Consider the following 12,409-nt stretch of genomic DNA (forward strand, 5'->3'; position numbering starts at 1 on the left):
CACAGCATTTATCCCCTAATGGGCTTGCAGCATTTTCAAGAAACATTTGCTATTTTTACATCAAGTCTTCATACAGATATCATGGCTTCTTTAGGACAAGAATATTTATGTGCAGAAACAACCCTCATTATTTGAGTCTCACTTTTTTATTAACAAACCCCAAACAACCAAAATTAAATAACCATCACAGTGAGTGCGCATTTCTGCTTTTTTCCCTGTCAGAATTTGTACAAAGTACGTAGGCACAACGCATTCATGAGTCAATCTAATAAATTCTGGTTTTACATTTCAAAGGCTCCAGCTCAGGCTCTGCATGTCTGCCTATCTGGAATGGGATGTTAAACTGCCCTCCAGGCCCCATTAAAGAAATCTATCAGATTTCACAGAGAATCAATAAGCAGCAAGTCACCTGGGTTTTAGTTCTATCTCTCTTCTTTTCAGAGTGGGGAGAAGATGGGCCTTTACTGCAAGTCCCATCAGTGCTTGGACTTGATTTTAAAAGGTCTTTTCCAACCTCGCTGATTCTATGATTCTGTGACTCTATGATCAGGACTTTTTCTAATAAAAAAGAAAACACAGGAGAATAGAACCAACCAGCTCCAATATAAATGCTTTCAAAGGCCATTTAATTTAAAAACAAGGAGAATCCCAGACCATCATGATTCCAGGTTTCAGTCTTCTATTCATGCTGGCTTATATATCCTGAAAGAAACCAGGTTCTTCAAGAACAGTGAATCATTATGCCTAAGCCTCTGACAACCCATTCTTTGCAGTTACACCACACTGTGGTGAAGCTCTGCAGTCTTTTTTTCCCATATTATACTGGAGAAAGGGCGGATTTTGACTACGTGGGCAGTGAAATACAGTCCAGAGGCAATGCACTAAGAAATCTTTTTTGGTTCTTCATAAAGTTAAAAATGCCTGTAATAAAAATTATATACATAACATTCAGTGTCCCATACTGTTCAAGAAAAGGAAAATTACAGCTGTAATGTTCCACTGACAGATGATGAATACAATTTCCCCCCCCGAGTTTGTACATAGTAATAAAATACTGATCTTTATGACAAGTTAGATTTGTAGGGAGAACAGTTAAGGAGGGTTTCCCAGCTCACAGCAATGACAGAGCATATAACATTCAAGATTAAGTGTCACTTCCCTGAATTAATGCCCCAGTGTAGCCAAGTAAAGGGTTTTGCAAAGAGCCATAATAGTTTCTTCTCCCTGTTTATGAGTTTCCAAGTCATCATCATTTAATTTATCATCTGTACTACTGCAGATCAATTTGACATGGGTTATTAACATATCTGGCTCCTGTGCTCCGAGCCACATGTCCCCAATGTACACAGAAGTCAGGAACACACAAACAGCTGTGGAAGAAAAATGAGAGAAAAATCAGCACAGACATTCTTCTATTTCCAAGTGCAATGCAAACCCAAACCATTTTACCTCCAGACCTATGTTGTAAAACAGTTTCCTAACTCTTTTCCCTAGATGTAAAATCTGTGGGGTGTTTGCCCATGCAAAGCCAATGATTCCTCCTCACACTAAGGGAAGAAAACAGGTTTGGTTTTTTTCTAGCACAACCTTCTGACCTCTTTAAATAAAACAGTTTGAATAGTGACCTGTGGCTTTTGCTGTCAAATGATAATATTGAACAGCATACGGATTAGAGCCCATGCTCACATGGACTCATTTGTTGCAGACTTTTTTCCCCTTGCAATTACATGTTTTATACCTCACTGAACTCCATTTTAGTCCTAGAAAGGAAGGTTTCTTTGAAGGAGTGTGACTGTAGAAGCCCCTACAGCGTGACCCTATTCTGTGCTATCAATCCCTGCACCCATCCCATCAAAGGCATAGCTTTTACTTTGTGAAGCTATGAGCACCAATGGACATGGGCAAACTTCGAACTGTTCTGATGAATTAAGAAAAGACATGGAACTACTTACTCGTGGCTGCCCCATCCCTGGCAGTGCTCGAGGCCAGGCTGGATGGGGCTCTGAGCAACCTGATCTAGGGGAAGGTGTCCCTGCCCATGGCAGAAGGATGGAACTGGATAAGTTTTAAGGTCCCTTCCAACCCAACCCCTTATATAATTCTGTGATTACTGCCTTGTTACATGAGTGAAAAGGGAAAGACAAGTTACCTTTCTTGTTCACGTCCTCTTCCATCTCTGCTGACAAGCACAACATTTTCACGAGTTCATGATACCTGTTATTGATCAGGCCCTGAGCATCCATTAGGTGAAGCATGATTGAACTGAACAAATAGAGCTCCTTAAAGTGTCCAGCTGTCCCACTGCTGGCCTCACAGACCTGGGTGTAAAACTTGAAGATGTTGTTTCTCAGCATCTCATCCCTGAGCATCTCCTGCACTGCCACTGGATGTGGCAAGATGCAATTCTGTAGCCAACGCAGAATTAAGGACACATTTTGCATATTGAGGCTGCGCTCAACCATGGACTTCACTAGCCATTTAGTTACTACATAAGTGGATGCACAGGTAAGATCGACTGCTTCATCAGCAGATTTGAGAGGCTCCCCTTGATGTTTGATAGGTGGTGCTGGGAAAACAGGCTCCCAGTGGGCAAATATGGAATTCAGATGATCTCTGCATTTCTCCAGCTCAGAGGCTTTCAGGTCTGCAGCAGTGTCATCTTCTCTTTCTCTCTCATCCTTTTTCCGAATGTGATGATATGCACGAGATGAGGCTTGAGATTTGTTCTTTTCTTTAATATTTTCTGTAAGAAGAAAACCACCACCAAAACAAACATCAGAGACTTCACAGGATTTTCTTGGTACAAAATTATGCAAGACAGACAGTATTATGTGTTGATTCAGTTGCTAAAAGGATAAGCAGTAGCCTCGTTTAGCAGCCTAATTAAGCCTGTGCAATTCAGAACAAATGGGCTACAGGCAGCTCCCAGTGACTCACAGGCTGAAACAGTTGTCTGAACTGGATCACCTAACTTTGAAGTGAGCGATAATGCCACACAGGCCCTGGCCCACAGCCCAGCAAAACCAAGGCAGTATTTCAGAGGTCCACAGGACACAGTTTTGCCAGAAAGGCTACACGATCTTAAAGGTCTTTTCCAACCTAATTGATTCTATGATTCACAACACCTCATGGGAAGTGCTCAAGCTGCTATCCTGTGGGCTAGCAAAGGCACAGCACATGCCTGCCTGTGGAAGGTATCAACACAGCCACGCTGCTACTGTGGAGTGGCACAGGCTAAAGCAGTGAAGCCTGCCTTCCTCCAGCACAGCCGTGTCCTGGATGAGTGTCTGTCTGGAGATGTGCTGCCAGGCAAGGCAGGTGAATTTTTCACTCCAAGGAAAGAGACAGGCAGCCAAACTTTGTGATGCGGGGATGTCCTCTGTTAGATGCTGCCCGTAGCATGGGGAGCAGCGAAGTTTCCAAACAGTAACAGCCCTTTGCCATCACCGTACCACACAGAGTGTTTTATGGCTATCTGCTTTCTAGAGTCAGTGAGAAAATCATCATAAATGCCAACTACGTGCATTTTAGCATTCTTCCTGGGGGCTGTGTGTGATGGGGACAACTCTTGAAATGTTACCTCGGAAACAAGATTTCAGGTAAGGGTCCACTTTTTGTAACTGCTTTATAAGCTCCTGAGGCTTGCAGCAACAGATTTAAAATAAATAAATAAATAAACCAGTGAGTTACAGATGTCACTGTAATAATTCTCTGAAAAATCCTCAGAAAGACACTGAAGTTTAGTTTAGAAAAACTAAAACTTTGGCAGCATCCCTTAAATACAGCAATACCTTAATAAGCAGTTCAACTGATACAGAACAGTAAAAAAAGATGAAGTTCTAATGTGCACCAAGAGCAGTTGTATTTGCAGGAAACCGGCGTTGTTTACGCTGTTCTCTACAAAATTCCTTGTACATTTTATTCACAGAGATAACAAGAGAAGTCATACAAGTCCAAATGTGGTTTTGCTTTCTTCCAGCTCTGATGGCAGTAAGAAATTTTAGCATTTGCTTGCTTTACTGATAGTTTTTACCCATATTTCACTTTCAGGTCCCTCATCCACACTGCGAATGATTCAAATCTTTGAGCACAAAGCCTCTGGGCACTGGAGGGTTTTTAAGGTTTCATTTAAGAGTACAGATTTTGAAAGCCTGACACTAGATTTGCAATGAAACTTCCTTCTTTAAAACTGTGTTTCTCCAAAGTTTCCAGAATTGAGTTCAAGTTAGAAATCACTACAACAAGGACCTGAAAAATGGACTTTCTGTTTCTGTTCCTCCTCCCAACTTATATCAGACTGTCCAACAAAAGAAATTAACTTCCTACAGTTTCCCTCAATTGCCTGGTTTGCTCATAACAGCCTCAACAATCTTAATTTCCTGAAATACGTTAGTACTTACTAAGCAACTCTTTGATTTGGTATTTCTGAGCAAGAGTCTGCACATCTTCTTGCAGTTGCGAGTCTTTTTTGATGACACTCCACTTATGCAGCAGCAGCAGGATCTCCTTGTTTGAGAGAACACTGTCGTTCACAGTGAACCGGCTCATTTCTTTGAAGGCCTCAACAACTATAGCATGATATTGCAGCACAGAATCGAGTGTACTGAAAAACTGAGTCAGTTTGGCTACATCCAAATTAGTCCTACAGAAAGAAAACGAAAATGCCATGTATTTTTCTGCATGCTAATCCATAAAACAAAACAAAACACAATATACACAAAATACACAAAACAAAATTCAGGGGCTTTCTCCTTACAGTTTCTTCCTACAGTTTTCTCCTGCAGTTCTCTGCACATATACCTCTGTTTCTCAGGATGCCAGTAGTAATTAGTTTCATTCCCACTGAATCCCTAGTGCTTTGCTCCATTAGTGTTCGGCAGAACAGACCATAAAACACAGTCTTTGCCCTCCTGCCTGTAAATAACAAAGGCAGATGGCACGCAAGGAAAAGACAGAGGTCTGGAGCTTTACCTGCACTTCTTTACTTTCCATGAGTTTTCAAAAATCTGAAGAAGTGAAAATAAAGAGTTTCTCCAGGCTGTGGCAATACTTTGCATGAAGAGCTGCAGGTGCTGTTATGAGCCCAGCTGTTATGAGCCCAAACAGAACTGGGTACCCATCTACTTTCAGCTGTTCCTGCTGCAACTGCTGTGCTTAGACAGGTTACATGCTCTAGATCTAGAGAGAAGACACTGACCCTTTCTCAACACTTTGGTCTAGAACTTTACAGTTTCTCCTTCTACAATTTGCATGTGTGGTACAGACACAGAAAGTCTGAAACTTCAGAGTGTGAAAGATCCTTGTAGCAAATAGCATTGGTAACTGCGGGCTCTAATCCAGTAGGAAAAATGAAACACAGCAGCTTAAAAAGTGGCCAGTAACTAAGGATGTAGAACTTGACAGTAACTGCATCAGCTGTTACTCCCCACATATTTAAACAGTTAAATCTTCCTGTCAAAGAAATCCCATCAAAATTCACTCAAGATTCAAACTGAAGGGGAATAAAAAGCATTACACTACCAGTGACCAAGAAATTCCTCTGGCCTTAGTAAATTTCACACTGGATAGAGGATGAGATGCAAATTGTTCAATAATAAAAAACCAAAATAAATAAATAATAAATCCCCAATAAAACAAAAACCCCCAAGCCCCCTCAAACCCAAAAGATCTTACCGAATGTGTTTGATTAATGTGATCAAAACATACAGAAATTCATTTACAAGCTGAATGGGAAGAAACTTCCTGTTCTCCTGGGACTGATTCTTGATTTCTCTCTTGCCTCCTAAATTTGTTAGCCATAGAGTGTGGAGTAAGGAAATAATTTTATTTAATATCTTGTTTTCCAGAAATCTGAAAAACAACAAAAAGGAAGCAATCACCATTTGTAAGGCCAATCCTAACCAGGAACCAGTCTATCACCTAGAGGGGATCATATTCCAATACACTTTTGGAGCCATGAATGGCAATAGGTGCCTGTCAGCTAGGACCCCATCAGAGCATGAGGACATGGCATCCCTTTGAAGCCCCAGCCACACGGAGGCCCTGGTTATTGTCCTCTCCTTGCCTTGCTGCAGCTGGGGAAACACAGTAGAGTACCACAGCCCTGGCATGAGAATGGTGATTTCTGACTTGCATCTTTCACGAGGATGATCAGGGGACTGGAGCACCTCCCGTATGAAGACAGGCTGAGAAAGTTGGAGCTGTTCATCCTGGAGAAGAGAAGGCTGCGTGGAGACCTCATAGCAGCCTTCCAGTATCTGAAGGGGGACTATAGGGAAGCCGGGGAGGGACTCTTCATTAGGGACTGAAGTGATAGGACAAGGGGTAATGGGTTCAAACTTAAACAGGGGAAGTTTATATTGGATATAAGGAGGAAATTCTTTACTGTGAGGGTGGTGAGGCACTGGAATGGGTTGCCCAGAGAGTTTGTGAATGCTCCATCCCTGACGGTGTTCAAGGCCAAGTTGGACGAGGCCTTGGGTGATATGGTTTAGAGCAAGGTGTCTCTGCCCATGGCAGGGGGTTGGAACTTGATGATCTTAAGGTCCTTTCCAACCCTAACTATTCTATGATTCTATGATTCTGTTATACAGCTCTGCCAAGTATTCCATTACATTGCAACCACTGGCATCATTTCTCTAGAGCAGTTACTGTTCAAGACAGCATGGTTCCTTATGTTCCTAAGACTTTAAGTAATAACAGTATTGCTTACAGCACAGTATCAGAGTAAAAAACAAAGTAAATATGGCTTCTAAGGAGGGAGGGAGAAATCTCATTTCATATGGAAGATGCAATACTACTTCTCAGAAGTACAATCACAAAGTAAGTATTGGGTCCCAGAAGCCAAATCCAGGCTTTTTCACTTCCAAATGTACCAAATTGTACCAAAGAGAGACAGGTGTACAACAGGGGAGAAACACTGGGAACCTGTCCAGACAAATCACACTGCAGATGATCCTGAAACCTTGCTTGAACCTGTCAGGGTTCAATGTATGCAAGAGATTCTCTGTGTGTGCACACACGTATGTGTCTGTGCCCACATGTCTGCATATATGCGAGGGAGAGGCAAGGGGAAGAGGAAGGAGTGGGAGGAGAAATGTTATAGACAGCTCACATTCATTACTGTGCTAGTTACTGTGTAAGAGCTCCTATGAAAGGATGTGAATTTGGGGTATCTGAAATTAAAGAGTCACATACGCTAAAACAAGGTGCCATTTTGTTTTCTAGGTTTTTCAAGGAAGCACTATCAAAAACATGAAGCCCTCCTACTACAATGTGAAAGCATCCTGATTTTGTTTTTAGAAATACAGGGGAACACTTCAGAGTTCAGCAAGTTCTGCCAGTATGGTCCTAGGTGCCGAATGTCACAACTGCTAACAGGCCATGTCTGTATCCGTCACCCTTGTTTTCATACTCAGCTGCATTATTATTCTTACTGGATAGCAAAATCATGCCCATTTCACTACTATTTCCCCCATTACCTTTTTTCTAAGATATGCACTATCCAGGTTAGGAGGCTGTGATCTTGTATGAGCTCATAGGCAGCTCTTGTGACATAGGCAGCATTTTGTAATATCTCCAGAATACGACTCTGAAACAGAAAACATGATTTGTTCTTTTACTGAATTAGAATATAGTCAAAATATAACTATTATCAATCTTTCAGAAGGTTATAATTAATAATCTCTCCGGTATCTGCTCAACTTAAAATGTACCACCAAACATCATGTTCTTAGCAACGCCAGGGAAGAAAACACATTCCCTGTTCAGTGCTACATGCACACAGATGCTACTCTCAAAAAAGAGGTCTTAAGGTAGCAAGACAATTTTCTTTTTGTCCAAGATTTTGATACCTAGATAATGTTAAGAGACTGGATTTCTTGGAGTGGATGCTTATGAAAATGAGAGCTTCTGACATGTGAGTCTTCTCACATGCTAAAGCACTGTACAAGTAAAGTGCTGGTTAGAGAACAAAACCACCTAAAAAACCAAAGGCCCTGACCATATAAGCAAAACTGAAGTATCTGCAGTATTTTCCAAGAAGCAGTAGAAATACAGCTACAGCCAGTTGAGGAAACTGAGTGAGGTTCCACAAGAGCAGTGACATGATCCAATTTCAGGGGACCAGGGGGTGACTGTTTTAGAAATACGCAGTTATTTCCCCTTTCACACGTTCACAAGATCAACAAGAAAAACATTTTCAGGAGAGCAAGTGCTGAGTCAGCTGCTCCTTTCTGCTTTGTATCTGTTTAAGACCTGTAAGCCATGCGAATGTCTGTGATTTTATGGGGGTTTATGGCTTGTTTGTGGGGTTTTGTCTGTTTGTTTGTTTGTGGTTTGTTGTTTTGGTTTGTTTTTTAATTCTTACCTGGGAGCCCTCATCACACAAAGCGCTGTTGAAGAAGGAAAGAATGACCTGGAAAATCCTCTGGTAGTCATAAAGCTCATAGCAATGTTTATCACGCAGCCCTTCTCCAAGAAATCTGAGAATCCACTCGCGTTCTGTTTTGTACTAGAATCCAGACAAAAAACACCATCAGATGTTTCAAAATAATGCCTGCTCATAGAAGCACAAACCCCCTGCTCACTAGGAGTGCCAGCACAGTGCATAACAGCTACTTCTGGACTGCTCAGTTTTCATCTCTATCAAATTTAATCAATAATATCCATCAGGAAGAGTTACTCTTCCAGCCAAAATATGCACTGATAATGGAACTTTAAAAGCTGCTGTTTCTAGAACACCTCAGTTGAACCAAACATCACTATTCTAAACTCAAATACAAATGTAAGCTAGCTAGGGTACAACACTCTGTTAATTGGGCTTACAAGAGCGCAGCACAACTTGTGAGTTCATTATGTATTACTATTAAGAAAACAACAAAGAAACCCAGAAATAATACTTCTCATTCCAATATAAATCAAAACAAAGACACCTCTAGTTAATTACCTATGGAAGAATAAGATTTCATTGAATTTTTATGGCTTTTTTCTATTATTTTCTAAAGAATGAGTGGATACCCAAAATGGGATTCTTACATTACCTCAAAATCAAAACTGTAGAAAAGCTGGAAAAACCCTGGTACTTTCCTCAGGTCCAAATACTGGTGTGACAGAAGGAATCTGTTTATCTTTATATACATGTGCTCCTCTGTGAAGAGAAACAATGGTTATTGTGGAGGAGGATGATGTCCACAAAACACAACCACGCAATATAAATGGAACACATGCTTTCCAGCGTTTCAGGCAGTTGTCAGAACAGTACGTTAATTATAGTGAGGAGGCCTTCTGCTCTAAGGCTGGTTATACTGCAGGCCATGCCTCCTCTTCTCTTCTCCAAAATGAAAAGCTCATTCAGAATGTGCACAAAGCAGGTGAGAAGATAAACGTTCAACATGGCTCTGATTTCAGCAAACACACTGTTATTTCATTGACAAAACAGAAATCTGCAGCAAAGTAAGAGGCAAATCTCTCCACATTTCAAGCCTAATCCTTCATATTTTTTAACCCACAGACCAGATATGTTGCCCACAAGCAGTGGAACAAATTGCCCAGAGGGACTATTTCTATGGGCTAAAGTTTTTCTAGGAAAAGCCCTGTGCAAAGTGGTCTGCCTTCATAGCCGGCCCTGCTTTGGGCAGAGGGCTTAGCTAGAAATCTCACAAAGTCCCTTCCAAACTGAACTACTCCCCAGCACCGTGGTTCACCTTTGCAACGACTTACATTGATTCAGTGTCTAAGGCCTACTGAACTTGGGCCAATCTGCTGAACAGGACTCACGCCCCCATCTCGTCCTCTGCCCACCTCCACCCCAAAACAACGAGGAGGTAGTGGCACCATCCCTGATAGATCAGACTGGTTTTGCACACAAATCAGAATGGCACTTCCCACTTCTCCAGCAGGGCAGACTACACAAGAATTGAAAGCTTTTCTTTGGAACCCAGGAAAGCATACTTCATGACTTCTATCAGCGTCACACTATCTCATCTTCCAGTACTGGTTAAGGACATTATTCCAGTGACTCACTCCGGGAGTTCAACACACACAGTAGGTTACCATACCTGGCTTTAGAATCTGCTGTGCCACACGAGCAATGTAGAGGGTCAAAGAGAAGGTAAATCTGAGGTTTGGCTGCCTGATTCCATTTTGCACAGCATCCAAGAGATACAGCAACTGCAGCACAAGAGCCCAAGGGAGAAAAGTTTGAACCATAACCCAACAATGGGATAGTGTGAATACATAAATGAGCTTTTAGGATATTTCACAGGCCATAAATCAAATACCAATCCCATCAGGATTTCCGTACCTACAAATAAAATTCCTATGTATTTATAGAACACATTTTCCCCCTTTTTCTGCCCACTGATTGTAAAGGAAGAAACACAGAGCAATAGGTGAGAAACAATGGAACAGAGGAGAAAAAGCTTCTTTTAGCTTTCTCATCACATGCACGCAGGTGGATGAGTAAAGCAGCAATTCTCCCATAAATGTCCATGACCTAAAATTTCTAAACTGGCAAACTATCAATTGAGCTCAGTCTTACCTGACTCTGCTCTCGAAAGCGAGCTCCTTCCAGATGAGAACGAAAGGAAGCCAGGACAAAATATGCAGCTGCTCTCATGTTGGAATCATAGCTGCTAAGGGCAGCTACTGTTAGACCCAGGGCATTGACTTCAACAAACTTGTGACATGCCACTACACACTCTGTGTGGAAAGAGGGGGAAATTAAAGAGAAACACCCAGTGCATTATACTGACATCTCACAAAGTATGTAACAACACTGTAATCCTTAAAAAACTTCTATTCATAAACATCAATTTCTAGATCTACCCCTACAAACTATTACTTCACTGCTAGGTGAAGGCTCCTTTAAGTAACAAAGGTATTTTGCAAATCACTCTGAATAGGAATTCTTTACCTGAGCTGAAATTAATGTGTTTAGTCTCATTTACATGAGGCAAGATGATTCTGTCTGCCAGACCATGCAAAGTTAGGAGAAAAGTCTGTGAAGGAATCACATATCTCACTGTTTCAGGAAAGTTAAGTGCAAAGAAGGTCAAGAGGGAAAATCCTCCACCTCAGAACATTTTATGGGTGCTTGGTAAGTCTGTGCCTGAAAGAAAAATCAGCAGTCCATGAAAAGCCTATCTGTGCAAAAGAGCTGTAATAGCATAGACAGGAGAAGAATACATAAATAAGCTATTAGCCACAGCAGTTGTTACTGGGCACATGTAAGAGATTCTGCGGGTAAGGCATGTTTCAAGCAAAGTACTAAACTGTACCCCTATGCTCTTCTGGACAAACAAAATACAGCAATGAACAGTATCCAGCAAAAAACCCCAAAGCATACTCTTGAATCTAACCTTTATCTTCTACAGCATTTTCCCATCAGGATTTAGACCTCATTTCAGGGCTGTGTGTTTTACCCACTGATGACTTGATGTAAAATACCCAGAATTACCTCCATCGCTATTTCTATTCCATTCACCAGGAATGGAATACAATGGCACCTCAGTTCTATTTTACCAGCTAAAGTGCAGATGTACTGCACGTCTGAGCTTGGCAAAAAATATTCACGTATTTTCTTGTAATTCACACTGAAGGTCAAGAGGAAGTTTCTGAGAAACAAATACTCCTATTTAAGAAAGGGTTGTAGTCTTACTGACAAGCACCTAGATTTGGTCCACTGACTTCCTCCCACCACCACCACCCTCACACAACTAATATATATATAAAAATATATGTATTTACATAAAAATCACAGGTTATTTATGTCCCTGCAAAAGCAGGTGGGCTGTTTCTCCCATCTTTTCCTCAACTGCCAGCACTCCTACTTCATGCCTGGCAGTTTCATACCCAGCCCTGCTAATTATGGGCCAGACAACAGCAGGGTCTCCACCTCCCAGCACTGCCTCCCAGTCAACCCACTGCTTGCATGACCAATGCAAAGGCCTTATTGAACTGCAATACAGATCTTTTCAGTGAGTGGTTTTACAAGTTATTTCAATACTACCAATTACTACACACTCTCCTACACCACTTCACCAAAGCACATCAAGTTTCACTGGCACAATGCAAAACACCTCAGTCATTCCCGTAGTAAGCAAAAAGATCCTCATTAGTTGACATCACTAGATGCTACCAAATCTCCTCTGGTATCACCAGAGCTCATGCAGATAGAAATCTACATTCCTCTACTTTCAGGCACTGGACAAGGCTACTCACTGACTGCCAAAGTAAAATGGTGAGAGAAGTAGCAGCAAGAGGGCAGCAGAAACAGAGCCCAGAGAGACACCTAATCCATGTCTTCTGCTACCTTCTGTCTGTGGCAAACTAACTCCACACTTCCCAGTCTTCATGCAAGATGCAAGGGTGCAAAGTAAGTACTGGGAAACAGACACTTTCTGTAGAA

The 12,409-nt window shown here is 41.6% G+C and overlaps 1 protein-coding gene across 1 annotated transcript in view; it reads right to left on the reverse strand.

The window, feature by feature from the left end:
* Window positions 1-252: 252 nt before the first annotated feature.
* The window catches only part of URB1 (URB1 ribosome biogenesis homolog), a 52,210-nt gene continuing 40,053 nt past the window's right edge, over window positions 253-12,409 (reverse strand). The window contains 10 exon segments of the mRNA XM_061359049.1: window positions 253-1,184; window positions 1,186-1,370; window positions 2,150-2,743; window positions 4,401-4,642; window positions 5,674-5,850; window positions 7,482-7,591; window positions 8,369-8,512; window positions 9,042-9,148; window positions 10,059-10,170; window positions 10,541-10,701. Of these exon segments, the coding sequence (XP_061215033.1) occupies window positions 1,152-1,184; window positions 1,186-1,370; window positions 2,150-2,743; window positions 4,401-4,642; window positions 5,674-5,850; window positions 7,482-7,591; window positions 8,369-8,512; window positions 9,042-9,148; window positions 10,059-10,170; window positions 10,541-10,701 (1,865 nt within the window). The 3' untranslated portion in view covers window positions 253-1,151.

Source organism: Neopsephotus bourkii, unplaced genomic scaffold (assembly GCF_033783945.1).
Source record: "Neopsephotus bourkii isolate Nb327-2 ecotype Australia unplaced genomic scaffold, CSIRO-AGI_Nbou_v1 NB_962, whole genome shotgun sequence".
NCBI lineage: Eukaryota > Metazoa > Chordata > Aves > Psittaciformes > Psittacidae > Neopsephotus > Neopsephotus bourkii.